Here is a 24495-nt window from a genome sequence, read left to right as displayed (position 1 = left end):
TTTGTGGCCAGGAAAATACAGCATGCCAATTCGATAGGCAGGCACCTAGGTAGTTACCTACCTACCTATCTAGGTAGGTACCTAGAGGCAAGCGACATGCTAAATGTCATTTACATCTGTTCGTAAAATCGTGCGCTCTATCATGCAAGAATAATAATAATAAATCCAAATGATGAACATTCGGAAGTAAAAAAGAAAAAGAAGAAGGGAAAGAAATGCTCAGCCCTGAAATCCCTGCAAGTGTCTCAAGCCATAAAGCCAAGTGCAATAGTAGATACCAAGAAAACTAAAATAAAAAATTAAAAAAAGGAAACTCGGCAGTCGGCTCACTCTAAAAGCTTACCGCCGAGGTAGAGAATGTTCTGCTTCATGCTCTCGTGCACCTCGCCACCATCGGCTGTGCACAGGTACGCCCACGTCTGGGGCCAAGCCTCGGGATGCGGCATCGGGATTTCGATCCTGTCGCCGTCGCGAAGTTGACCCGAGAGCATTAGGGATGCCAGGATTGGAAGGCAAAGGCGGGCGTGTGGCCAAGCTGCGATTTGTCAAAATTGTTAGCAAAATGGTTCCTTTGTTTTTTGTCGCTGGGGGTCCTGAAAGGCTTTTGCAAACATGGGTTTACACTAACAGATTGGCCTTGTGTTTGGTGGGACGTTCGCGCTATCGTCAAAGTCGCCAGCGAAACTGCGCCGAACCACCGCGGGTCTCACCACGACTGAAGATAGCTTCCTCTCAATTAGGGTAGACGTCCGTCGCGGTGTCTCTGGGGATGAAGGAACGCTTGTAACCGATGGCCGGCGTGCTGGACCGGGGATCATGTCGTGCACTTTCTTGAGGTTGAACTCGCGCGACATTCTAAAAGGAGAGCGCTGGCCGACGCGAGGGAAAACGGTTGCGTTGATGGTCACCTTTCCTCCAATCATGGCAGCCTGGTCCCTGCTGCGCGAAGCTACTGCGGTTACCAAAATCGTCTGAGGATGCCTCATCTCCATGGTGACAGACTTGCGCCGCTCCATGGGGGACATGATGTCATTCCCGCTGACGCCCGAGAGCAGCAGAGACGTATTCGCAGCGTAGGCACTGGTGCCGCCGACTGACATCCTGTTGAAGGCGCCAGACAGAGGGGAAGATATGGAAGCGGACTGGGGTGAGGATATTGTTGTGCTAGTTCGACGACCGAGCGTTTGGACAAGAGATCTGCCCAGCTCAGTGACCTGATCTTGGTGATGCCGCGGAAGCATAACCTCCGGACCGTGAGCCCCATGTGGCGACATGGGTGAGGGAGCAATGGGGGTGTTCAACTGCCGACGGGATGTGCCCCGAGGAAAGCCACCATCACAATAGCCACCGGTCCAGATGGAAGGCAGAGGGTTACGTTTGGTTGCTTGAGTCTCCATGATAGCTCTCTGAGTTGATATCGTACCTAGTAGCGATAGGACCTTGCAAGTACGTGTTGCTAAGTATTTGTAACGGTGGCAAGATTAGAAATAGAAAGTATGTAGACAGACAGAGTTGTCTCAAGTTTCAAAGTGAGAAAGATTTGCGTCCTAGAGGGGGGAATGTATGGCGAGCGATGCGAATATGTTAGGGAACAAAGCAACCGCGTGGGCAATGTATAAACCAGTATCGACAACAGACTTGAGAGTGTCAAGTGCCAGGAATTTTTCTGAAAGAGCGTGCTTGTTTGTACTCAAACAAGCAAAGGAGCGCGAGGTAGAGAAGCTGTGATATGCCGCACACGGCACTGCTATTTGTATCGTTGCCGTGTATCAAAGAAGGTCAAAGAAAAGGGGTACGACACAGTCAGGGTACACATGGCGTCGGGCTGGATATGAAAAAGGACATAAAAGAACAAGGATTCAAAGTGAGGGAGAAGCTTTTCTCGCTCGTCCTACAAGTCCGTTTGAAAGAACAAAAGAAGAAGAAAAAATATTGAGAAATGAGCAAAGCATTCCTGCCGATGGTTGGGGCTCGTGAGCAGTAACAAAGAACGGGAGACACAGGGGGATTGCACCCTGAAAAAAGGCAATCACAACCCCTCAGCCCCCTTACAAAATACTCCTTTCGTCATTCAAAGACAACTGGAACGTGGATTCGGGGGAGGCAAGATAAGAGATTCTCTTGTTACTCATGTGATTCCTTTGTCACGGAGAAAAAAAAGACGTTGGTGTAAGGCAAAAAAAGGGAGAACGCAGGTCTGCCCCCATTCCGGAACAAACGTCGTCAGAATTCACTGTGATACAAAACTGTGGCGCTTATTTGTTAGTGCTAGAGCAGAACCTCCAAACTCCAAACTCCAAAAGCGCGAGAGCACGTGATGCCCCCTCTGATTTTAGAGGGGCAGTGTGGTGCATTTTACGTCATTGGCTGGTTGGCGGCAGCTCTGATCCATGCAAAGTCGCATCGGGGAGCTTCTTTCCGCGACAGTGTCATTTTCGCGATTTGACAGGTTTCCTCATCTTGGGAGAAGAACAACTGGCTCCTGTGCGCCGCGCTCTCATCACTTTACCTGTTTTAAAGAGCACGACGCAATGCCTGCAACGAGAACCGCGTTTGCTGTTTCTCACACCTGATTTGTTCTCTGCGTTTATCCTTGAAAAAGTACTTCCCTAATCAGTTTGCGACGACTCAACCATGTCGAATTTGACAGCTAGCTACAAGCAGCAAAAAGAGGCTTTCGTCTCGGGACACAATGGCGGCTCTGTTGCCGAGATACTTGCCGTCACAGGCGTTGCTCCGGTACATGCAGACTCTGCTTTAAGTTTCCCATGACTAAAGAGGACATCACATCGAGGTCGCCTACTGACTAGCAGCTCCCACATATAGGTTGCCCTCGTGCTCTGGTCCGTCCTGCAGACGCGCCAGTCATTTTTCGACCCATATACTCCCATAGCTTTTACTGTTGACTTACTCCTCAACATAATCGCTGTGCTGCTAGCAACAACTCTATATGCACATGCACCGGTTCTTCTCATATTATTACTCGCCGCCCCGGCCGTGCTTCTATATGGCATCCCCGCGGCAAATGCCTCCAGGCGCCGGCCCAAGAAGCCTAAGCCCGCCGAGGCGCAGAAGCAGGCAGATGTGCTCTCACTAAAGCCCTTTCTGACAAATTATCGCGGCAGCATGCTCGCCCTGACATGCCTAGCAATTCTAGCGGTTGATTTCCCCATCTTCCCCCGTCGCTTCGCCAAGGTCGAGACATGGGGCACGTCTCTGATGGATATAGGCGTGGGCTCTTTCGTCTATTCAGGAGGTCTTGTTTCGGCTCGTCCAGTTTTGCGGGAGGTTGCCAGCGGCAAATCAACACCGCTTGCGCAGAAACTGATATACAGCCTTCGCCACTCGTTTCCGCTTTTGGTTCTCGGTGTGATCCGGCTACTGTCCGTCAAGGGACTGGACTATGCAGAGCACGTCACTGAGTATGGCGTGCACTGGAACTTTTTCTTCACTTTGGGATTTCTTCCGCCTTTCGTGGCCATTCTGCAGCCTTTCCTGCGCATAATACCTTCATACGCCGTCCTCTGCATTCTCCTAGGCGTCGTCTACCAAGTACTGCTTGAAAGTACCCGACTCAAAGCCTTCATCCTGATCGCCCCGCGTACGGACCTGATATCCATGAACAGGGAGGGCATCTTCAGCTTCTTGGGGTACCTGGCAATCTTCTTTGCCGGCATGGATGCCGGCACCTACGTTCTCCCTCGGACGCTAGGCAGCGAGCCCACAGGTCCCTCGAGTGCGCGGAAGAAGCTGCTCGTGAGGATGGGCTTGCGGACAGCGCTCTGGACCGCGCTCTACGTCTTCACAACAAATTTCACCTATGGCCAGGGTCTGGATGTGTCCCGCCGCATGGCGAATTTGCCGTACGTGTTGTGGACCGCTTGGTACAACTCGGCACTGCTGATGGCGTTTTGCGTCGTCGAGGCACTTTTCTTCCCCCCTACAGCCTGCTACGGGAACAGCAGCGTCAACGTCTCGGACGGGAGGGCTGAGAAGGAGGCGCATAATGCCGCCACGAGCCGCGTACTGCGTGCTTTCAACAAGAACGGGCTGGCCGTCTTCTTGTTGGCAAACCTGCTGACTGGAGCCGTTAACATGACTCTTCCTACGTTGACCGCCGGTCCCCTGCTTGCGATGGGAATCTTGGTGGGGTATGCTGTGGTCGTCACGGGGGTTGCAGTGATCTTGGATGCTTATAATATCTCGATCAAGCTGTAGAATCTTGAACGCAAGATTCGCCGCAACTTGATCAAGTAGTACATTCTCCAAATAGACGAAAATACACCCGCTCATTGAATTGATATTTCATGCTTTTTACTCCGATAAAACAATCGCCAGCGTGAGATATTGACTTTGTTTTTTAACCTGTTTGACTTGGATTCATCTTCATAGTCTGTAACCGACGTCATCCGGAACCAGCATTCCGTGGCCGATATAATACCCCCTCGCACGAAACGCAAAAAAAAGATACGCAGCTCTCGTCCGATGCAGGGACCACGAAGACAACCAAGGACCGCGGTCTTGTCAGTGGGCCTGACCCTCAGCTCATTGACACCCCGTCCAGGATCATGGTTCTCGGTCAAGTCCGACTGCAACGCTCTGCCGGATACGGATGGCGGGGGCCAAGATGGATTGGATGAAAGGATCGAGGGGGTGCGCGCGCTCTTGCCCTTTTCAGTTCATTAGAGGGACTGCTCCTATTTTGCAATTGTGTCGTCGTGTTTGATAATAAAGTACCAAGCCTTGCGAATAATACCAGTAAGGTTTTTTCCGGTTATTTTCCTCTCAGCTTCGATGTCGCCCATGGTTGCATAAATCCTGCACACTGCTTGTATACCGTAGTGCATAGTAAATTGAAAATGCACTGATCATCAAATTGTCCAGCGCGTCGGGATGGGGGGGCAGAAAAAACAGTGCAAAGGAAACTGAGAAGCAAGAAACAGCGCGTCACTGGAGCCAGGGTGGATCATCTAAACAGCCGTTGCATAAAAATGCAATTCCACGTTGCCGGACGACGACCGAGAAAGGTTACTCTACTAAAATCCAGTAGTAGTAGTAGTAGTAGTAGTATTATTTAACGCCGGGCTCGGCCCGGCTCATTAGCCGGCCGTTAGCAACCTCCCGAGGGGTATCTCGGCGCGCTTTCTATTTTCTCTATTTACACAGCGGAAAACAAGGGCATAGAAGCGAATCGAGCCTGACCGGGTTCGTGCCCGGTCCTGCTTACAGGTTTGTTCACTGACGCGACCCCGTGCCTTCAGGCGCACGGAGGATTCGTCTGACGGCAGTTGACGGCTCTTCATCGAGAGGGGCCTGTGTCCAAACAGCGGAGCTGTCGGTCGTTTGTAGCCATGGAGACGAAGTTCCCAACAAGTGTGGGCTCGACGGCACAGGCGGGTGGTGGTTGTCGATAGCCAGCCGGGTTATCCTTGCCACGGGTAAGCGGGGAGGAGGTGGGTACTAAAATCCAGCACAACAACAACAACAAGAAAAAGGAAACAGGTTCATAATATGTGCGATTTATACCCCGGGGAATAGGGGGATTTTCTAAGGCGCCTAGTTTTCTCCGGTTTTTGTTCCATGGTAATAGTTCTGTACTACCTGGTGTTATCGTCGGATGATGACCTTGTTTCTCTTCCCATGTTTTGACAGGCCACGCAGTGTGTTTGACGGCGGAATAGGAAAAATCGGGGGTACGATCTACGTGTGCAGTAGTATTTACCACATTAACGTGGTACTGCCACAGAATCCACGTTCTGGGGACTTCAATCTCCGAACGTCAATGCCTTCCGTATAGTAGATCTTCGGAGTTCCTGGCAATTCCCATGACGCATAGGGATAAACACAACATCTTGCTGGACGGGCAAAAGCGTATGTGTAAGGATAGACAGAGGGGCTGATTAGCTGGGTGTAGAAACAACGAGGAATCAGGAATCAAGGGAAGACGATTTCCAAAATAAAAACAAGAGAAGAGCAAATATCGGGAATGCAGCCACACCGCGCTTGGTGTTTCAAGCCGTGCCGTACTAAGCCAAGATTGGGGGCTGTTTGCGCGATTCCAAAAAGACGCCGTCGAGGCTGAACTTGACAAGTCTCAAGGCGTGGCGTTGGGCTGGCGGTACCTTTTTTTTCTTTTTTCTTTCTTTCTGTCGCTTTTCCAAAGGAAGGTGGCCCGAGGGCTCAAGAGCTCTGCTCCCCCCTCATCCCCGCTTGCCAATTGACCCGACTTTTTAGAATGCTGCTATTTGTTTTGTAAAATAGGATCTATGAATGGAAGATCTTGGCAAGGCCTAGGTTTTTTCTTGGATGCATTGACGCGGCAAATGATGGATATATCACAAAACTGGTCCACCAAAATAGCTGTGACGTGAGATCTGATGGTTCTGATAACTATACGTTAGGGGGGTTATTATGTGATTAAAAATATCCACGGTATCTACCTATCACATTAGGTTTGCTGATGATACCCTTCTTTTTTGCGTGAAGAAATTCGAGGCAATGACTTGTCACTCGTGCCAGGGAGAGCCCAGCTAGTGTAGTCTCATTTTGAAAGATGGTCAGAGCGGCGCATTTCTTCTGTCATGGCCTTGCGAGACTGGACGATTTATTATTTTTATATATACATGTATATATATATTAATTTTTTTTTTTTTTTTTGGGAAACCAAGGATTTTGAATATCAGGGCGACATTTCGTAACAGGGAAACCCCCAATTCAGGGGGCGGTGGGCGCCGGAGGCGGCACGGGTGACATCTTGCGTCGAATGGATGTCGTCGATGGCGGGCGCTTCGCGAGCTTCTCGAAGCCAAAAGTCTTTTGTCTTTTCTTTTTTTGGCGAAACGGAGTTAGGACCCGCTTGCCCAGCCTTCGCAAAATTTACCCATCATTGATACTGTTGGAGAAGGGTGCGTCAATTCAGAATGGCCGTGCTTTTTTTGTTCTTGTACATCTAGCAGGGAAAAAAGGCTGTTTTTTTTTATATTTTTTTTATAAAAAACTTGAGATGGATGGCTAGTCCAGTCATGCATCGGATGCAAGCATGCACCTAGATAACGGCTAGCCGTATCGAAGGATCGAGGCTTGCGAGGGTAACAGATGGGGTAATATACTACATGCTACGAGCTTTTGACAGTACAGTACACAGTAGTCAGTCAGGCCTTTGCCCACCCACTCTTTCACAACGGGCGCCCGTCATCCAATCTGATCAATCGTTGAGTCCATGTAGGTACGAAGTAAGTTTTGACCACAATGCTCATTGAGACGAACGGCTGGCTCACCTCCTTCACCGCATCTCAGTCAGTTGCATGTCAAACTGTGGACAGGGAGTGCTGGTCCTCGACCATGGCCCGACTTTGTTTTGCCGACGAGAAGTGCGCGGAGATGGAACGAGTTCGCATAATTATCAACTTAATGCAGAACCCAGGACGGATGAGTTTGACGCAAAAAATCATAATGGAAAAATGCCGACACGATCTTTGCCGTATGGCTCGCAAATGCTTGCCTATCTACAGTACCTAGGTATGTACCTACCAAACCAACCATACAGCAAAAAAAAAAAAAAAAAAAAGAGACCAGGGAGAAAAGGCATCTAACCAGCCGCAAAAAGCACAAGGATAAGGTATCCATCTACTCCGTTTCTTTCATGGTGGAGACCGCCCGGGTCCAAGATCCTTGCGGTCGCCAATTTACGCTGCTTGTATGGAAGATAGTCAGGTACTCCCGTTTGAGTGACAGACATGGCCAAGTACCAATTTCGTGAGCGCTTTCACGAGGGTCGCTCTGGGGATGTTTGAGACAGGGAAAAGAACACACTGCGTGGTTGATGAGCCGGGCTGTTGATTTTCAAACCCCAACCGAGCCGCTTTCTGCCCATGGCTCCCATGTGTGCAATGCCTGCCTTACCTCGCCTCGACCTTGCCGTGCCTAGATCGTACCGAGGGTTGGTAAAGGGTACCCTTACTCTGTAGATATCCAAGGTAAAAATAAGGTGGTAGTTAAACAGACCCGTTGTGACCCACTCCACTGCGAATGGGAAACGCCATTTGATTATTACCTTGCCGAATTAAAATAAAATGTCTCTGCATCTTCATGCGGGAAGAATTGCGAGATATGCATTGCACAACGGATGCCGAAGTGACATTTTGCATCAAATACTTCTGCTGGTACATAGGTTGATACAAGAACAAGCCGATTCGTAGTTTGTTCTCTATATTGGGTTTCAATGACTGTCGACCACTGGGAGTCAATCGTGCAGATTCGCAGAAGCCCAATCGTTGCCGAGCACCCTGCAGGTCGAGTGTGTTTTGTTGTCGTGTTGTACAACTCACCCTGACATCAAAATAAAAGAACCCCATTCGCTCGTTCGCTTGGCTGCTACGGGTTTTTATGGTGATTGTGGTGATTGCGGTCAGTCTGGTCTGCTTACCGTATGATGGTGTGCGTGGGGTGTGGGTGGATTGATTGAGTAGCCCCAGGGCCGTCCAAATTGGCCTGCCACCCGAGTCGCGTCTCGCATCAACACACTGGCGAACGGACCAAGGCAAGGGACGCTAGAAGAAAGGGGATCGGCGCCATCTGCAGGTTGTTTGGGTAGGTACTGCACAGCAGCAGAAGCAGCGCGCACGCACGCACGCACGTTGAAATTCAAACAAACCCATCCAACAACCGCCTGCTGCAACAACAGCGGCGCTTCTCCCTCTTGATCAACCTTTTCGTCATTCGCGGATTTGATCGAGCGGGACGCGTGTTGAAATTATTTATTATTACTATTTTGTGTTTTTTTCTCTGCCCCCTCTCCTAATTCGTCCCCCAACCCCAAAAAAACCCCTATTCTATTACTGTGGATGGATGATGGTTGCAAAAGTCTTGCCATTGATTCTGACCGCATCTCAATCGACAACCCGACCCACGTCGTAATTTCCCTCGTCTGTAGCTTTCAGGTTTCGCCCCGATTCGAGCCGTGAGCTTTGCCGTCCACAAGCGGCGGCCACATCTTCCAACCTTGCACCAGCCCCCCCATCAAGCATCCATCGAACCAGCCGGCAAGCCGAAAAGCCATCCAGGCAAGCCGTGCAGGTTCAGACTAGTTTGATTGACGCCACAAAGAGCTGATTGTCCCCTCGACCTTGCTGCTCGTCCTCGTCCTCTCTGCGATCCAGTACGCAGTGAGTGGACCATGTCTTCGGCTGTCCTGCATGCCGCACCGCAAAACTCGACAGCTGCCGCCGCTGCCCTGAACACGCCGACTGGCATTCCGGGCTCGCCCTCGAGCCGTCACCACTACCAGCCCTCGCAGCACTCGTCGCCTTCACGCGAAGGCTATCATGCGAACTTGCAGCAGCCTTCCTCCAACGTTGCCACCCAACGCTCCTCTCGCCGCCCAAGCTCTCACGACCACCAGAACCAACATCAGCCGCAAGAACACAGCCCACCAATTGCGTCACAGTCAAACTCTCCAATGAGTTCGAGAGCCGCAATTGCGTCCCCGGTGGCAGTCGCCCCGGCTGGCGCCCCCGAATACTACCAGCCTACCTCTTCTGACCGGAGGAGACACCACGCGCCAATTGCACCCCCAAGGACCTCGTCTAGTCACCAGACTTCGGCTCCCGTGAACGGTGCCCAGACATCGCGCCGGCCGGTCTCCGCCAGTCATCAACCACAAAACTCGTCATCACGACGCGCACCAGACCACCACGGCAGCAGTGCGGACCAGCAGACCGACCAATCGTCGAGTTCGCGTAGGAGGGATCGCCACCACGCGCCAGCGACCGGTGACTACCCTCCGCAGCGTCAGGGTAGCACACGCGACCCTCGGACAGCGACGACAACGACAATGCCGATCCGAACAAACACGGGTGGGTCGGCCACTGCTTCGTCGTCGAAACAACCGTCAAGGGAGGCCAGCGAGATTTTGAACAGCATGCTGGTCTCGCAGCCGGAGGTGGACATTGAGCGGGAAAAGGAGCGCCTAGCCTTGGCCCAGCCAACGTCTTCGGCTCACGATGCCAGTGAGGTCGCTTCCCCGCCTGTGGTTCCTACACAAAGGAGCCGACAGGACCACTCGAGCAAACGCGAAAAGCACACCAAGTTTGGCGAGTATATCCTAGGAAACACCATAGGAGAGGGTGAGTTCGGCAAGGTCAAGCTGGGCTGGAAGTCAGAAGGCGGAGTGCAGGTATGTGCAAAGAGTCTTTGTTTCCATCTAAACTGGGCTGATGAGCCTAGACCTGCTAACACTATCTGTACTCGCAGGTTGCAATCAAGCTCATTAAGAAGGATGCACTCGGCAGCAACCCCAACAGGATGCAAAAGATCATGCGAGAGGTTTCTATTCTAAAACAACTAACACATCCCAACATCGTTCGTCTTCACAAGATGGAGGAGTCCGAGAGGCATTTCGGTATAATTCTCGAGTATGCCTCAGGTGGCGAACTGTTTGACTACATTCTCAACAACCGCTACTTGAAAGACAACGCTGCACGTCGTTTATTTGCGCAGCTCGTATCCGGTGTCGGCTATCTGCATAAGAAGGGCATTGTACATCGCGACCTCAAGTTGGAGAATCTCCTCCTTGACCGCAACCGAAATATTATCATTACAGACTTCGGCTTCGCCAACACGTTTGACCCCGCTTTGGAGTTGACCGAGGAGGAAGAGGCCGGGCTTTCCAACCGCGAGTTTGTCAAGCGTCTAGGGCTGGACAAGATAGGTGCCAACGGCTCCAGGAAAGGCGATCTGATGCAGACGAGCTGTGGCAGCCCTTGCTACGCTGCCCCAGAACTGGTGGTCAGTGACTCCCTCTACACCGGCCGCAAGGTCGATGTCTGGAGTTGTGGAGTCATCTTGGTAAGAATTTCTCCCCCTTAGTTTTCTCCATTGCCTCACCTTTGCTGATGTTTTTACCAGTACGCCATGCTTGCCGGATACCTTCCCTTCGACGACGATCCTGCCAACCCCGAGGGCGACAATATCAACCTTCTCTACAAATACATTGTCAGCACACCATTAACATTCCCCGAATACGTCACACCGCATGCCAAAGATTTGCTCAGGCGCATATTGGTCCCCGATCCCCGTCGTCGAGCCGACTTGTTTGAGGTGGCCAGGCACAGTTGGCTGAGTGAGTATGCCCATGTTGTTGAGTTCATCACCAGCAGCACAACGACGCACACCGAGATCCAAAATACCACGGTACCGGCCGAGGACAGCGAGAACCCGAACTTGGCGCGTAGTGCGTCAGTCAGAGAGGCCTCGAGGAGGACGCCCGTTTCACCTACAATTGGCGGCTTGGCCTCGAAGCAGGGTGGTATCGACCAGGAAACCGAGTACGCAGCGCGACAACAAAAGGACAACAAGAGAAGGACCGTGCAGGTTGAGTATGTGGCACCTACGACACAGACTCAGAGAGGCGAGCCTGCCCAGCAGCAGGCTACTTCTGGCAAGACTCGGGCACGATCAGGCAGCGAGGGACCCGTCGAGGTCGACCCCAGGTTGTCAAGCGACAAGCCGCTACCCAGGGATCCGCCGGTTTCCAAGGAATCATACTCCAAGCCGTCAGTCCGCGGCGATCCTCGGAAACCACCAAGCAGCCACCGCAACCAGCCTTCCATCTCACGACCCCCGCAGAGTGGACGTGTTCCTTCTGATTCTTACGTGACCACTATGGCTCCAGGAAGCAGACCGGGTACCAGCGGATCTATGAACACGGCAGGAGCGCGGCCCGTCGCAGGAGCCAGTCGGTCGTCATATGGGCAGCCGCTACCACCAACGGTGGCTGGCACAAATGTGCACGGCAGAATACAGCAACCGACGGACCAGCAGTCCGAGTTTGGTCGGCCTAGCGCGGGCGGTGTTCCGTCCAAGTTTGCGCATGTTCCAGGTGTCGCTGGCCATGACCAGCCGGACAGCCGCGAGGGAAGTGCAAAGGGTCATCGGCGGTCTAACACTCTGGGCGAGATTACGGGCAAGATGTTTGGGCGCAGTGGGAGCATCTTTGGTAATAAGAACCGCAAGAGCTCCAAGGTGGACCAGCCGCAGACGCCTACGGAGGCCAAGAACAGGGATAGCAGAAAGTACCCGCCAGTCAGCATGTCGGCAGCACCGAATCCCAACGGCGAATACGAGCCACGGAAGAGCGTCGACTCCAAGCGGTCACGGCGATCTTTCTCATTTGGACTCGGGCCGAGGAAGAAGAGTGGCAGCATCCACAATGGCTCACAGACGTCGGTTGATAAGCAAAACAAGCGGTTTTCGTTCATCCCTGGCTCGATCAGTCTCAAGGCAATTGGTATTGGCAAGGAGACCCCGCCAGGATCGACGCAGGGCGGGGGTAACGACAGCCAGGTGGACCTCGGCTACCAGCAGGAACACCTGCGAGAACCATACCGACCTGATAGCCAGCAGCAGCATCAGCGGCAGCAAAGTCACTATGTGGACCAGCGGGTTAACGAACAGGACCTTGAGGCAGCCGGAATGGACGGCATGTACGCGCAGCTACACAGCCCCAGCGCTCCAACCTTTTCGACACAGCAGCCGCACCAGCAACAGCAGCAGCAGCATTACCCAGCGCACTACACCAGCGGGCAGTACGGGGACAGGCAGATGGCCACGGCAGTACCGGGCTACATGCAGTCGGGCGCACACCTGCAGACGTCGGAGTCGGAATCTTCAGTCAACATGCTCAGCCCCGAACAGCAGCAGTTTCAAGCACACGGGCTACGATCGGTCTCGGTTGACCACCACCAGAAGCTCATGGAGGCGCAGGGTGGACTGGGACCGGCGGGTAGGACAGGCAGCAGCGTAGGCGCGGACGGGAGACAGGCACGCGTGCTGCAGAAGAACAAGCGGTTCGTCGACGCCTACGACACTGATCATTCAGGCGGTGCCGACCATGCTGGCAGCAGTGGTGCAGCAAGAAGAGTGATGGACTTTTTCAGGCGAAGAGGGAAAGCCAGAGGTGGCGACGACAGGTGATGAGGTTTGTTTAAGAACGTTGTTTTGTTACGTCTACGATCTCCGCTTTAATGAAGCCCTTCCATATTTTATGTCTACGACGTTGTGTATGTTGTGGAGACGGAGGAAGATTTCAGACGAAAGACACAGGAAAGGAGAGAAGGGGAAACGAGGAGGAGGAAGTACATTGTTGATTTTTTTCTGCTTTGCACATTTGTCTAGCAACACTCGGAGGTTTCTGCGAACATAATGTTTATTTGTTTATTCTTTCCCCACATTTCACAAGCTTTATATTTCTGTGTGGATTTGCTGTCGTATCTGTGTCTCAATTCTTGTCGTTTCGACCTTCTGTTTCTCCGTCCCTTTTATTTTCTTCTCCCTTTTTCAGGCGTAGTGCATACACGACAAATCGTGGTCGGAAGATATTGAAAGCTTTGCGTTGTCTCAACCCGACGGAACAAAAATAAAAACCGCAAAGGCGAATGTCCTATTTTTTCTTGTCTTCATTATTTTTGCAAAAAGAATTGCAGCATTCGGCTGCTGTATACCACGGTCTCCTTTGTCTTGTTTTCAAGCCTCTGTCATACTGGATGGTGATTTTGATTCTTTCCGTCTGCCTCCCCTCCCTTTCAGGAGTCTTTTGACGTGCAGTATCATGAGACTGCGCACTCGAGCCGCACTCGGGCTCTCTTGATTTTCCTAGAAAAGATATAGTTCTCCTTGGGACGGAGGAATATAGCTGTTCGCGACGGCCTCCGCTATTTCTTTTTGGCCTGGTTCACAGATCTGGGGGGGTGTGGCATGGAGTTGATTGCATGATCAAACCGTCTACTGGGCTTGTATACCATAGCTATGCAGCCATTTCCAAAGAGGCAGTGAAGTGGCGGCCCGATTGGGGGGCTTTGCTGGGCGGAGCGGGCCTCTTCCCCTCACGGCCCGGGATGCAAAGTTGCATCTCCAGACATTGTCGACATGGCTATTCGTGGAAAGACTAACAGCCGAATTGGAGATGATCTCCATTTCTTTGGTTGCAATTTTGTATGGCCTGGAGGCTAGGATGGGCAGTCAGTCACATAGATAAAATCTAGGATGAATCCAATACCGGTGGCGTTGGACTGTTACCGAACTTCTGCATCCCTCTTTCGCTCAGCTATTTCTCACAAAAGGAACAAAAAGATCACCCATCCCAAAATCATACCGCCGGCCAGAGCCCAACAGAACGACTATGAAACCTACCATCCTCCTCGCCGCGACGACGTCGCTCGCTACGGCTGCGCCCTATTTTGTCCTGACGGGCGACAGCACGACGGCGGTCAACGGCGGATGGGGCGATGGGTTCCTGTCGTTCCTGCAAGGGGGCGCGGCCGGCTGGAACACGGCCAAGAGCGGCGCGACCACAGCGTCGTTCCGGGCGCAGGGCCTGTGGGACGGGGCGGTCCGGAGGGTCCGGGAAAAGGTCGGCGAGTACAAGCCCGTCTTCGTCACGATCCAGTTTGGGCACAACGACCAGAAGGAGGCAGCGGGCATCAGCCTGGATCAGTTCCAGCGCAACCTGGAGGACATGGTGCGGGAGGTTGCTGGGGCCGGGGGTGTTCCTGTGGGTGTTTTCTTTGCCCCTTCTGTTTTTGTCTCTTAAGTGTGACATATTGGGGAGGCTGCAAAAAAACACAGTCACCAAGTCAAAAAAGCACTATTCTCACACCAAAGGATGACTACTACCAGATCCTCATAACCTCCCTCACGCGACGGACCTTTTCGGGCGGGAGCGTCGTGCGGAACCTCGAGAACGAGAGGCAGCGGACCATCGCAGCCGCGGCGGCCGCCGGGGCGCAGTACCTGGACCTCAACGCCAAGAGCACCGACTACATCAACGCCGTCGGGGACGCCGACGGGCGCAGGTACGACCTGGCCCAGGGCGACAGGACGCACCTCAACAAGGCGGCCGAGGTGGTGTTTGGACGCATGGTCGCCGACCTGCTGCTCGAGAAGAAGGGAGAGTTGCGGGCGTTTCTGAGGGATAACAGCACGATAAGCGACGCCATCCGGGATGGGAGGTTCGTGATTTGAGGCATGGGGAGGCGCCATCATGTTGATAGCAGTCTCATGCTTCTTGGGCGCCTTCTGTTGCAGAGAGGCCCACGTCAGAGTACCTTGTACTACAGGGCAGTGGAAAATAAAAGATTTCTATTGCGCGCTAAAATGTGCAAGACAAACACGAGGAGCATGGAATGACGAAACCCCCGCTTCGTGTAGAAGGGCTGATTGGGGAAGGGTCGATTGGCAAGCCCCTAGGGGTCCTAGTTTAATTAGTTCTAGACCAGTACAAATAGAACAGGACCAATCAAATGCTCGATGTAGGACCCACTTATCCAATGCCGGACGTAAAATGGCTGACGCGAGCTTGTGTGGCCTTTTCCAACATCCTCCTATAGTCACTGAAAGCTTACCTTAATCAAACCTGCCGCGCAAAACCGAATATCGTAAGTAGGATCTCGAGAATGCCGTACGTGATTTCCAGAACGGAGCTTCACGCAAGGCTGCGGCTTACCGAGTGGTCGGTTTCCAAACAAAGTACGATTTGTAGTCGACTGAAAAGTCACAATCGTGGCAACGAGGGTCAACAGCGCATTGGATCCGCATGCAAAACGGGTGGGGGTTAGCTCCCGACTACCTACGCACAGCTTCGTAGTATAGCCAGCCGTCCACATTTTTGCAGGCCCAGAGGGCACCACAGGCCGTTGGGAAACCTGATGGGCTGTCAATCTTATTCGTCGCAACAAACCAATTATACCCCTCAACGAGCCACGAGTGGGTTCCCCACGAATGACCAAAGTGAACTGACTAACTACATCGGCAATTGAGGGCTTCTTGGACCACATTGGAGACGAAATTGATCATCAACCACCAACCGAAAGCAGCTTGAACCCCGACCAAGTGCCAAACATAGACAGCATCCAAGAGGTCAACAGTCCTACAGTGACTCGTGATTCGCCCATCAGACGACTGTTTCTACGTCGAAGGGCCATCTTTAAATACAAACATCGCCCGAGAAATATATTCATCTCAACAAGGAAACATGGCCTCATCAACGACAACAGCACAACAGACCGCTGGTCCCTGCCAAGACGCAGACGTGCTGGCCCACGTGCGAGCACATTGGGCCACCATTCAACCAAACTCTCCCGTCTACAACTTCTTCTTCCCCTCTATCAAGATAATCTCTGCAACCACCGCCTCGGGCCGCGTGGTTGCCCATCTGCCGCTCGAAGCACAGCACATCAACAGCAAAAAGATCCTTCACGGCTCCGTCTCGGCCACTCTTGTCGACTGGGCCGGCGGCATGTCCATCGCGGCCGCCAAGGAGCTCGAAAAGACTGGCGTCAGTGTGGACATTCACGTCAGCTACGTTGGCGCCGCTAGGGAGGGCGACGTACTCGAGATCGAGAGTTGGGTCAGCAAAGTTGGCCGCAACTTGGCTTTTACGAGCGTCGAGATCCGAAAGGCCGTATTGGATACCGACGGTACGCCCAAGTATGGCGAGAAGGGTCAGGTTGTGGCTACGGGAAGCCACACAAAGTATCTCAATGTATGAGGCTCAAGGAAGCTTCTCTGACTTCATCTTGGGGTTGTCGCGGGACAATGGGACGAATACCGCGAGGGTGCATTGATAACGATAGGTCTTGATTAAATGTCGGAGATATTGAGCGCGGCCTTTGGTGCTCGTCTTTCTGTCATGGGTTTTCGGCTGACGTCAAGTTGCTTTCTGATTCCCAAATTGTGCCGCTGAGCGACCAAAACATCGGCCAACCCTCACACACTCGCACACAACATCTCGCTGCGGTGCCCTGGAAACCCCCACTGGACGGTCGGGAGAACAGGCGCTTAACCCCTTCTAATCAAAATATGGATTTGGGGGGTTTCCTCGCAAGTTCGACTAACTTTTATGTCAGTTGCTGATGGCGGTAAAATCGGCGCCTGTTGCTACAACCATTTGACCAGCTGCTCCGTATGTCCTCGTCGGGCATTGTGTTTAAACCTTTTTTTCAAGCTTGTTCCCAAGCCAAGCCGTGATTTTCAAGCCAGTCTTGAGTGTAATTCTTAGTTTGGGCAAGAAATTCCGCTTCCGGGACCGAGCATCTTTGGCCTTGCGGTACCTTGCAGTAAGCGACGCAGCATGCAGGTGGCCCGGAGAAACGTGGGATGACGCACAAGGCCTGCTTCAAAGAAGGAATTCCAGGAGACACTACAAAATAAAGGCTCAAGGAACCGAAGTTTCTGATCAGTCACAGCCGACGATTCAGTCAGCAATCTTCAGGTGCCAACTAATTCTTGCAGCTCGGCACACTCATAACGTTGTAAAAAATGCGGGCATAATACCCCAGATGCACCCAGACTACCAATACACGACATACCTGTTGATCTGGGGTTAACTAAATACATTTTTTTCTCTTTTACATAACAAAACAGGTCACTGGGCCATGGTCAATATTACCGGGGGGCTGACGATTGAGTTCAGGGCAACAAAACTCTCATATAGCGAGCCATCGCTACACCTACCCAAGGGCTCTAGATTCAGAATCATGTAGCGGCGTCGTTTCGCACTTGTTCTACTGGTCTTGGCGCCTTCCAAATTTTGGGATGCATCCGAGCCCAATATCGGAGGCACCGCATTCAAATTCACGACCTGAACTTGACGTCTTCGGATGATTCTTGGGTGCTTGACATTTGTCGTGCGGGAGTCGCATATCTGCATCAAAGATATCCGTTCTCGCAGCTCCCACCACCACCACCATTCTCTTACCTCTTGTTCTTGTGTACTTGGCAACTTGGCGGCTTTTTTTCTTCCCAATTTTCTTTTTCCTGTTTGTCCTTGTTTGTTTCCGCGTTCATATCCTGCAGATGCAACACAGTCCCCTTCTTCTTGGCATCCCATGATCAAGTGTGCACCCTCTTTGTTGACTCTATCTTTCTTTTCAACTGTTCTATAGGTAGCTGCCTGGATTGCCACCGTGTGAGCTCGTGGGAGAAGTTCTGTTGTTTTTTTTTTTTCGATTCCTTCTTTTTTTTGCCGTAGTGTCGAACAACTCGATGAACCACCCCCGCTACATAGAACATGTTCCGAGTGAGCAGTTTCGACATCCCCGGGTGGAGGCCAATGACGATGGCGACAGGTATCGCCTCGACGGAGACTGGCCCTTCACCCTCGGTAACGGCACCACATTCCCTCAACCACAATATTGGCAGCCGCCAAGGCTCCCTGAGACGCAGAGCCCGGGGCTCCATCAGGGGTCGATATCAAAAACGCACATGGACAATGGGCCGGTCGACCAGGAGAAAAGCGGCTCCGTGCTGAACGAGGGCGAATGTAGCATCCGAGGTGGCAGCAGCCAAGGCAGCGACGATTCTCATCAAGATCCCAGCCTCCTGATGAGCTTCCTCGGCACCACGCGTAGGATACTCTTATCCAGCTACATCAACGTCCTCCTACTCTTTGTCCCGGTCGGCATCGTGCTAGGAAACATCCCGTCCATGAAGGGGCCGGTCATATTCACCATGAACGCCATCGCAATCATCCCACTGGCTGGGCTTCTCAGCATGGCCACCGAGACCATGGCGGCGAGCCGGGGCCCAGCCGTCGGGGCCCTGATGAACATCACCTTTGGCAACGCCGTCGAGCTCATCATCTTTGTCATCGCCTTGGTCAAGGATGAGGTGCGCATCGTGCAGGCCAGTCTCCTGGGGAGCATACTGGCCAACTTATTGTTAATATTGGGCATGTGCTTCCTGCTTGGAGGCCTTCGGTTCCGGGAGCAGGTGAGCGAGCATCTTGTTTTGTTGGCTGGTGGATATCATACAATGTGCAAAAAAATTGCAGAATCTAACAGATCGACACTCTCCAGGTCTACAATGCCACCGCCACACAGACCATGGCATGTCTGCTGAGTTTGAGCGTCATAAGTCTGGTGCTTCCTGTGAGTTTGAACAAATATTTATACATCTTGCTTGGCGTTGTTTTGTCCCTCGACTGACATATTTCAATGTGCTTTCTCAGACCGCATTCCATGTATCCTTCCAGGACAATGCCCTTGCAAAGAAACGAGACGTGATCATAAGTCGCATCACAAGTATTGTAAGCTTGCAGACTGAAAGCCATGTTTATAAATGCAATATTCACATATACTGACCAAATGTTGAACATCAAGGTTCTCTTGATTGTTTATCTTCTGTATCTTGTGTTTCAGCTCAAGACTCATTCATACCTATGTAAGTTTGCATTGGCGCCATTCCGACTCACCTTTCCGACCCAGTCATGTTCATTTCAGCTGCTTGAGGCCTTGAGGCTTGTGGCTTTTCTGTACTAACAGCAACAAAATACTGTCAAAGACAAATATCTTCCACAAGAAATAATCGATGAAGAGTCCCAGCCCGGTCCCGTCGCCGCATTTCTTCACGAAGATTCAAGCAGCGACTCCAGCTCGGACTGCTCTTGCAGTCTCAAAGGCGACCACTCGCAAGTGGCCAGCAAATGCCGTGCCGTCATGCGATCCCTCGGCAAAGGCCGCTTCTCGCCAAACACATCATCAAGCGGTGTCCATCTCCTCCATACTTGTGCGCTCGCTGCACATGGCGGGCCTATTTGTCAAAGTTGCCCGCGACCAGCTCCGGCAGTTCCTATCGAAGATGATGGCGATCTGGGATCTGGCCTACGGCCATCGATACGGCCATCAACACCGCAAAGACGCCTACCCAGCCTTCATGTATATGGCCCCAGCTTCGCTGACGACTCGGAACTACCAACCCGTTCCAGCTCAGCAATCGGAACCAACGCCGCGCCAGAAAACGCACCCCCGAAACTTGCAAAATCCAGCTTCCTGGCCTCCATCGGCCGCAGCCTCACCCCAACCATCCTCAAGGAGCGGCCACCCAGCATCGCCGCCGGCAGCGTAGAGCTGGTGAACCCCCGCCACCGCCCGAGGTCTTTACTCCCGGCCAACGACCCGCCCGAGGAACTCCTCTCAACCAAGGCGGCCCTCATCCTCCTGGTCGCGTCGACGGGCCTCGTGGCCTACTGCGCGGAGCTGATGGTGACGTCCATGTCGTCCATGCTGGCGACGAGCCCACCCGTCATTGGCGAGGCCTTCATCGGGCTCATCGTGCTGCCCGTGGTCGGCAACGCAGCCGAGCACGTGACGGCAATCACGGTGGCGCTCAAGAACAAGATGGACCTCGCCATCGCCGTCGCCGTCGGCTCCTCGATCCAGATCGCCCTGTTTGTCACTCCCTTTATGGTCATTCTAGGCTGGATGCTCGAGCGCGACATGACGCTCCGCTTCACCCTGTTTGAGACCGTCTGCCTCTTCCTCGCCACTTTTATCGTTGGGTTCCTCGTCCTCGACGGCAGGAGCAACTACCTAGAGGGTGCCCTGCTGCTCGCCGCCTACGTCATCGTGGCCGTCGTGGCATTCTACTACCCTTCCCAGACAGAAGTGGGAATTGTTGCTGGTTGAGCAAATGCGATGGGTCTTTCTCTCTCTCTTTTTTTTCTGCTCTCTTTGTCTATCTCTCTTGGTTTTCTGGGCGGATTCCGTTCTGGGCGGGGTTTCGTGAATCTCGCAACGATACAACTATGCTGAAAAACAAGGGGGGCCGGAAGGTCAATCGCAAGGTTTTTTTTCTTACTTTTTTTTCCCCGGGAAACAAATGTTAATACCAAAAGCGGAGGTCTAGATCCTTGGGCTTTGTTTTGAAACAACTGGTGTCGAGTATAAAAAAATATATGTAAACGTCCCTGTCGTCCCAAAAAAGTGAGCCTCTGCGCCAAGATACTTGTATTTATGACCACGTACATGGCCATGGTCAGAACCGCCATGACTTTGGGTCGAGTATCTGAAACTTGTTGATAAAGAGATTCAGGTTAGAAGTCCTGACAAGCCTGGGAGGAAAAAAATAATTTTTGCCAAGCATAACCCAAAAAGAACAATGGGGTGAAGAACGAAAAGAAATCGCTCCACGGGCGACTCCCTCTAATCACCTCTTGTGTCGAACGCAGATACCGGTAATGGAAAGCTGAAGTTACGGGCTCTCAGCCCTAAATGATAAAAAAGAGCCTGCTTTAATCATATCTTAGATTAGGAGAACCACGGAAAGAGGTCATTCATACACGCGCACAAGCGCCTGGGTTTCCACAAGTTCGACTATGCGCACCATCCCCAAGACACCTTTGCGCCTGTCGGGACAAATATTCCCCTCCCATTGGCATGAACATGCAGAAAAAAAGAAGAAGAAAAAAAGAAAAAAGAGCCCTACATGCAGCAATCTTGCATCCTACAGGTCCAAAAAGGAATGCAATGATTGCGTATTCCGTCCGGGCTAGACCCTCCAATCGAGAGAATTCTGTCTCTTTTAGCACCTCTTATCGGCTAACCGGGACGAGATACCACGGCCGCAAGCACCATCGGCACATCGAAAAAGCAATAAAAAGATGTCAGGAGGGAAAATCCGACATCTTAGCCTCCCCCCGCCATATCTACCGTGTCACCCCCCGGGCCCCCGCCTTTCATACAGAAAGGGTCCAGAATCTAGTTTCGGGGTGTGTACGTACGTATGCATGTGGACGCGCGTGGTAGTTCTGCTCCTGAAAGGAAACAAGAGTCCTGCAAGACCGGTGGATCTCCGACGACAACGCTGTGCTGCAGGTTTGCCACTCGCTTTTGAAGGAAGATGGCAGGTACTTGCGGGAATTTTTCAAGGGCGTGAGAGGTCTCCATCGAGGTCTCCGTCGAGGCCATCGACGGGTCTGTGACTGATTCCGAGTTGGGCATCGAGATACTATTTCTCCTGCGAGAGAGTGTCGTGACCAACCACGCATCAAGAATCGCTGGAAATTCTGGGGTATCTTCAGGACAGTTTTTCTGACGGCTCTTTGCCACGTGCCGGAAATTCCAATCCAACAGTGGCGAACTCAGCCGCGCATGCTCGTGACCACTTTCGTGCGTCTAGATCTTCCTACTATACTGCCTCTTTTGGAGCGTTTCACAACGGACGTTGGGTCAGTATTGGGTACGAGAAGTGTCAGATGCCCCAAGCATCGAAAGATTGTCCACAAGGCCAGTGTTTCTGCTATCTTGCTGTCAATCTTTGCCTGTCTTGACCATTCCAAACTGCCCTAGATTGGCATTGGATCCGCGAGGTGCGTGAACGCCTGGGGTATGCATGTTGTACTTTAGGTGATAGGCGCTACCTGTCCATGGCCCAGCACAAGGGGCAAACTTCATACGTACCCATCCTCTCGCTCTATAGCCAGACTGGCAAGCAAAAACTGTCCGAGATCGGAGGTGGGGGTAAGATTCTCTAAAGAATATCTTGGTAGCCTTGACCGGTAGTAGGAAGAGAGGCGGTAAGGCTAAAAGCAGACAGCTCGCCACCAAAACCGGCTTCTGTACTAGGAGCATGACTTTCTCCTGGAACTGCTTGCCGAGCCGTCACTGGACAGGCCCGACCCATTGTCGACGGTGATCCCGTTGAGCACGTTTACCAAACGGCGTTGACTGTGTTCGGCCCATCCAGTCTCGCTCCCTCGAAAACCAGGGCCAAGTGCAGTATGACGCTTTGGTACGCTCAGCGCTGCAATGAAAGATTGATGCTTGGTAGACCTGCATATGAGTATGGCTAGTGACTGACAGACGCCTATTGCAATGAACTGTATGGTGGTTGGTGGTTTTTGTTGGGTGGTGGGCGGCCTTGCATCATCATAGAGACATGCATGTACATGAACTGTGAAGGCTGCATTGTTCCTGGTAACTTTTCAGCGGTTTGCCTTGGTTCCTGACGGGAACCCTGACCGTTTGGTATGAAGTCATAATCGCAATTAGGATTGAGAGTCCTGGTCTTCCGGGGTTGTTGACTCGAAATCAGGAAGTAGACCATCGTTCTGGGTCGATATGGGTCACCATTGTCAGCCATGATACTGGACTAGAAAAAAAAGGGGGGAAATAAGACCAAAACAAAATTCCTTGAAATTATCATATTCACGAGAACTAGGGCAAATGTCGGCTCAAGCCCTGAAGATGAGATAAGGGTGAATTGATTGATGGCTGTAGCCAAAAGAATGGGACAGCTCAGCTTGCAGATGCAACATGATGCATGTAGCACAGGAATGCCATGGATATTGTGTTTAGGGTACGCCAAGAAGTTGGCAGCACTGCAGGACGGATGGATTCTGGGAGCGGGTAAGAACTAAGAATAGTTTCAAAAACCTCATCACCAGCCACGGTTATGCTTCTCTGTTCCTCGACCCAAACGAATGATGTCAAAGATGGCCCGAAGTACGCCCTTTGCATAGCAGCTCAACGGTGCTTGAGGAGAAGGAGGATTTGAAGTTGAGACAAGGGACCCGCAAAGAGTTGCGGCGACAACCAATGTGATTCAAGGCGCGCATGACGAAAGCAGCCATTTTTGCGACTGCTTGACGTCAAGACGGGAAGTAAAGTAAGAGAAGAAGGAGGATAAACCAAAAAGAAAAAGGACCAAAGGGTAGAGGACACGTAAAAGAAAAGGCCAGTACCGCATATGATGTAGGAACATGCATCGGTGGATACTGTCAACATGCAGAAGACACGCATCATGCCGGCCTTGGCCAGAAAGACACGGAAAAGGGTCCCGGAAATTCCTGTGCATCCCCGTGCGGCATAGGTGTCTGCGATAGGGACGCTTACCGTAGCCTCCCCACGTTGGGCTGTAAAAAGCATGCAGCCCGCGCCTGCAAAGTAAGATCATAACAGTCTAGAGCGGAAACAAATGTGTGTAGGGCCCTCGCCGTTGATTCGCTCCCGAGGGAAAGGGCAGCAAGCAAACCGTGGGGACCCCGGGACGTAAAATGACTTCCACACAATCTTCGTCTGTGGGTGTGTTTGTCTGCAGGTGGAAGGCAAGGCGAGGAACAACCCATTCATGCAGCCCATCCGGTTCGTCTATCGTTCTTTTTTTTCTTTTTCTTTTTTTTACCTATACGCTCGCCGGCCAGCTTTCCCCGAATCGGGAAAAGTAAGACGTCACTTCAATCGAGTCGAGCTCCCATCGTTAGTACAATCGCGATGACAAGAATGTCATATCGTTATACAGGCGGTAAGTCGAGCGAAAACACCGCGTTCGGCTAGATCATGGGTACATTGCACTGCATTGGCAACAACAGCAACAGCGTCCGCGTGATTTGTTTTTACCTTGCTTCAGGAGAGCATAGGAACCTAATATGTCGCGGTCCATATGCTGCTGTCAGATGCCTCCGGCCGATCAAAAAAGACCACATCGTCGATGGCCTCACTTGGCGCCCAGGGGGTTTGGTAGCAATGGAAAAAAACAGACTGAAATTACAATCGTCTCACTCTTTGACCAAGCGATACGAAAGAAATGAAGAATGATAGATAAAGATAAGAAAAAGGAGCACACACAATACGCGGAACCCATGATGTCGCAATTCCGGCAGAATACAAGACGGCCCTTGGACGCTTCCGCCGGGCCATCAAAGCAAGCCTTGAATGTGGGGTC

The 24495-nt window shown here is 52.0% G+C and overlaps 7 protein-coding genes across 7 annotated transcripts; 6 read left to right on the top strand and 1 right to left on the bottom strand.

The window, feature by feature from the left end:
- Positions 1-102: 102 nt before the first annotated feature.
- Positions 103-1538, bottom strand: MGG_11271 (uncharacterized protein). The gene is made up of 2 exons (XM_003714039.1): positions 629-1538; positions 103-535 (listed from the first exon to the last, which is right to left on the bottom strand). Exons 1-2 carry the CDS (start codon positions 1395-1397, stop codon positions 327-329), a joined length of 978 nt encoding a protein of 325 aa, XP_003714087.1. The 5' UTR covers positions 1398-1538; the 3' UTR covers positions 103-326.
- Positions 1539-2411: 873 nt separating this feature from the next.
- MGG_01198 (GPI-anchored wall transfer protein 1) lies at positions 2412-4336 on the top strand. The gene is made up of 2 exons (XM_003714038.1): positions 2412-2739; positions 2827-4336. Exons 1-2 carry the CDS (start codon positions 2635-2637, stop codon positions 4216-4218), a joined length of 1497 nt encoding a protein of 498 aa, XP_003714086.1. The 5' UTR covers positions 2412-2634; the 3' UTR covers positions 4219-4336.
- A 2912-nt stretch (positions 4337-7248) lies between these two features.
- MGG_15638 (uncharacterized protein) lies at positions 7249-7759 on the top strand (the record flags this gene model as incomplete). Its single annotated transcript, XM_003714037.1, has 3 exons — positions 7249-7295; positions 7424-7518; positions 7569-7759. 3 exons carry the CDS (start codon positions 7249-7251, stop codon positions 7757-7759), a joined length of 333 nt encoding a protein of 110 aa, XP_003714085.1.
- A 1416-nt stretch (positions 7760-9175) lies between these two features.
- Positions 9176-12972, top strand: MGG_01196 (CAMK/CAMKL/KIN4 protein kinase; the record flags this gene model as incomplete). The annotated part of the gene is made up of 3 exons (XM_003714036.1): positions 9176-10174; positions 10252-10845; positions 10906-12972. The coding sequence occupies 3 exons, from the start codon at positions 9176-9178 to the stop codon at positions 12970-12972; spliced, it is 3660 nt and encodes a 1219-aa protein (XP_003714084.1).
- A 1204-nt stretch (positions 12973-14176) lies between these two features.
- MGG_01195 (acetylesterase) lies at positions 14177-15018 on the top strand (the record flags this gene model as incomplete). Its single annotated transcript, XM_003714035.1, has 2 exons — positions 14177-14548; positions 14674-15018. 2 exons carry the CDS (start codon positions 14177-14179, stop codon positions 15016-15018), a joined length of 717 nt encoding a protein of 238 aa, XP_003714083.1.
- Positions 15019-15768: 750 nt separating this feature from the next.
- MGG_15637 (uncharacterized protein) lies at positions 15769-16661 on the top strand. The gene has a single exon (XM_003714034.1). It carries the CDS (start codon positions 16028-16030, stop codon positions 16541-16543), a length of 516 nt encoding a protein of 171 aa, XP_003714082.1. The 5' UTR covers positions 15769-16027; the 3' UTR covers positions 16544-16661.
- Positions 16584-20738, top strand: MGG_15636 (calcium/proton exchanger). The gene is made up of 5 exons (XM_003714033.1): positions 16584-18765; positions 18852-18923; positions 19004-19081; positions 19155-19215; positions 19336-20738. Exons 1-5 carry the CDS (start codon positions 18040-18042, stop codon positions 20457-20459), a joined length of 2061 nt encoding a protein of 686 aa, XP_003714081.1. The 5' UTR covers positions 16584-18039; the 3' UTR covers positions 20460-20738.
- The last annotated feature ends 3757 nt before the right edge of the window (positions 20739-24495 follow it).

Source organism: Pyricularia oryzae, chromosome 2 (genome assembly GCF_000002495.2).
Source record: "Pyricularia oryzae 70-15 chromosome 2, whole genome shotgun sequence".
NCBI classification, from domain to species: Eukaryota; Fungi; Ascomycota; class Sordariomycetes; order Magnaporthales; family Pyriculariaceae; genus Pyricularia; species Pyricularia oryzae.
The sequence above is the reverse complement of the archived record's forward strand: the minus strand, read 5'-3'. Positions and strand labels throughout refer to the sequence as shown.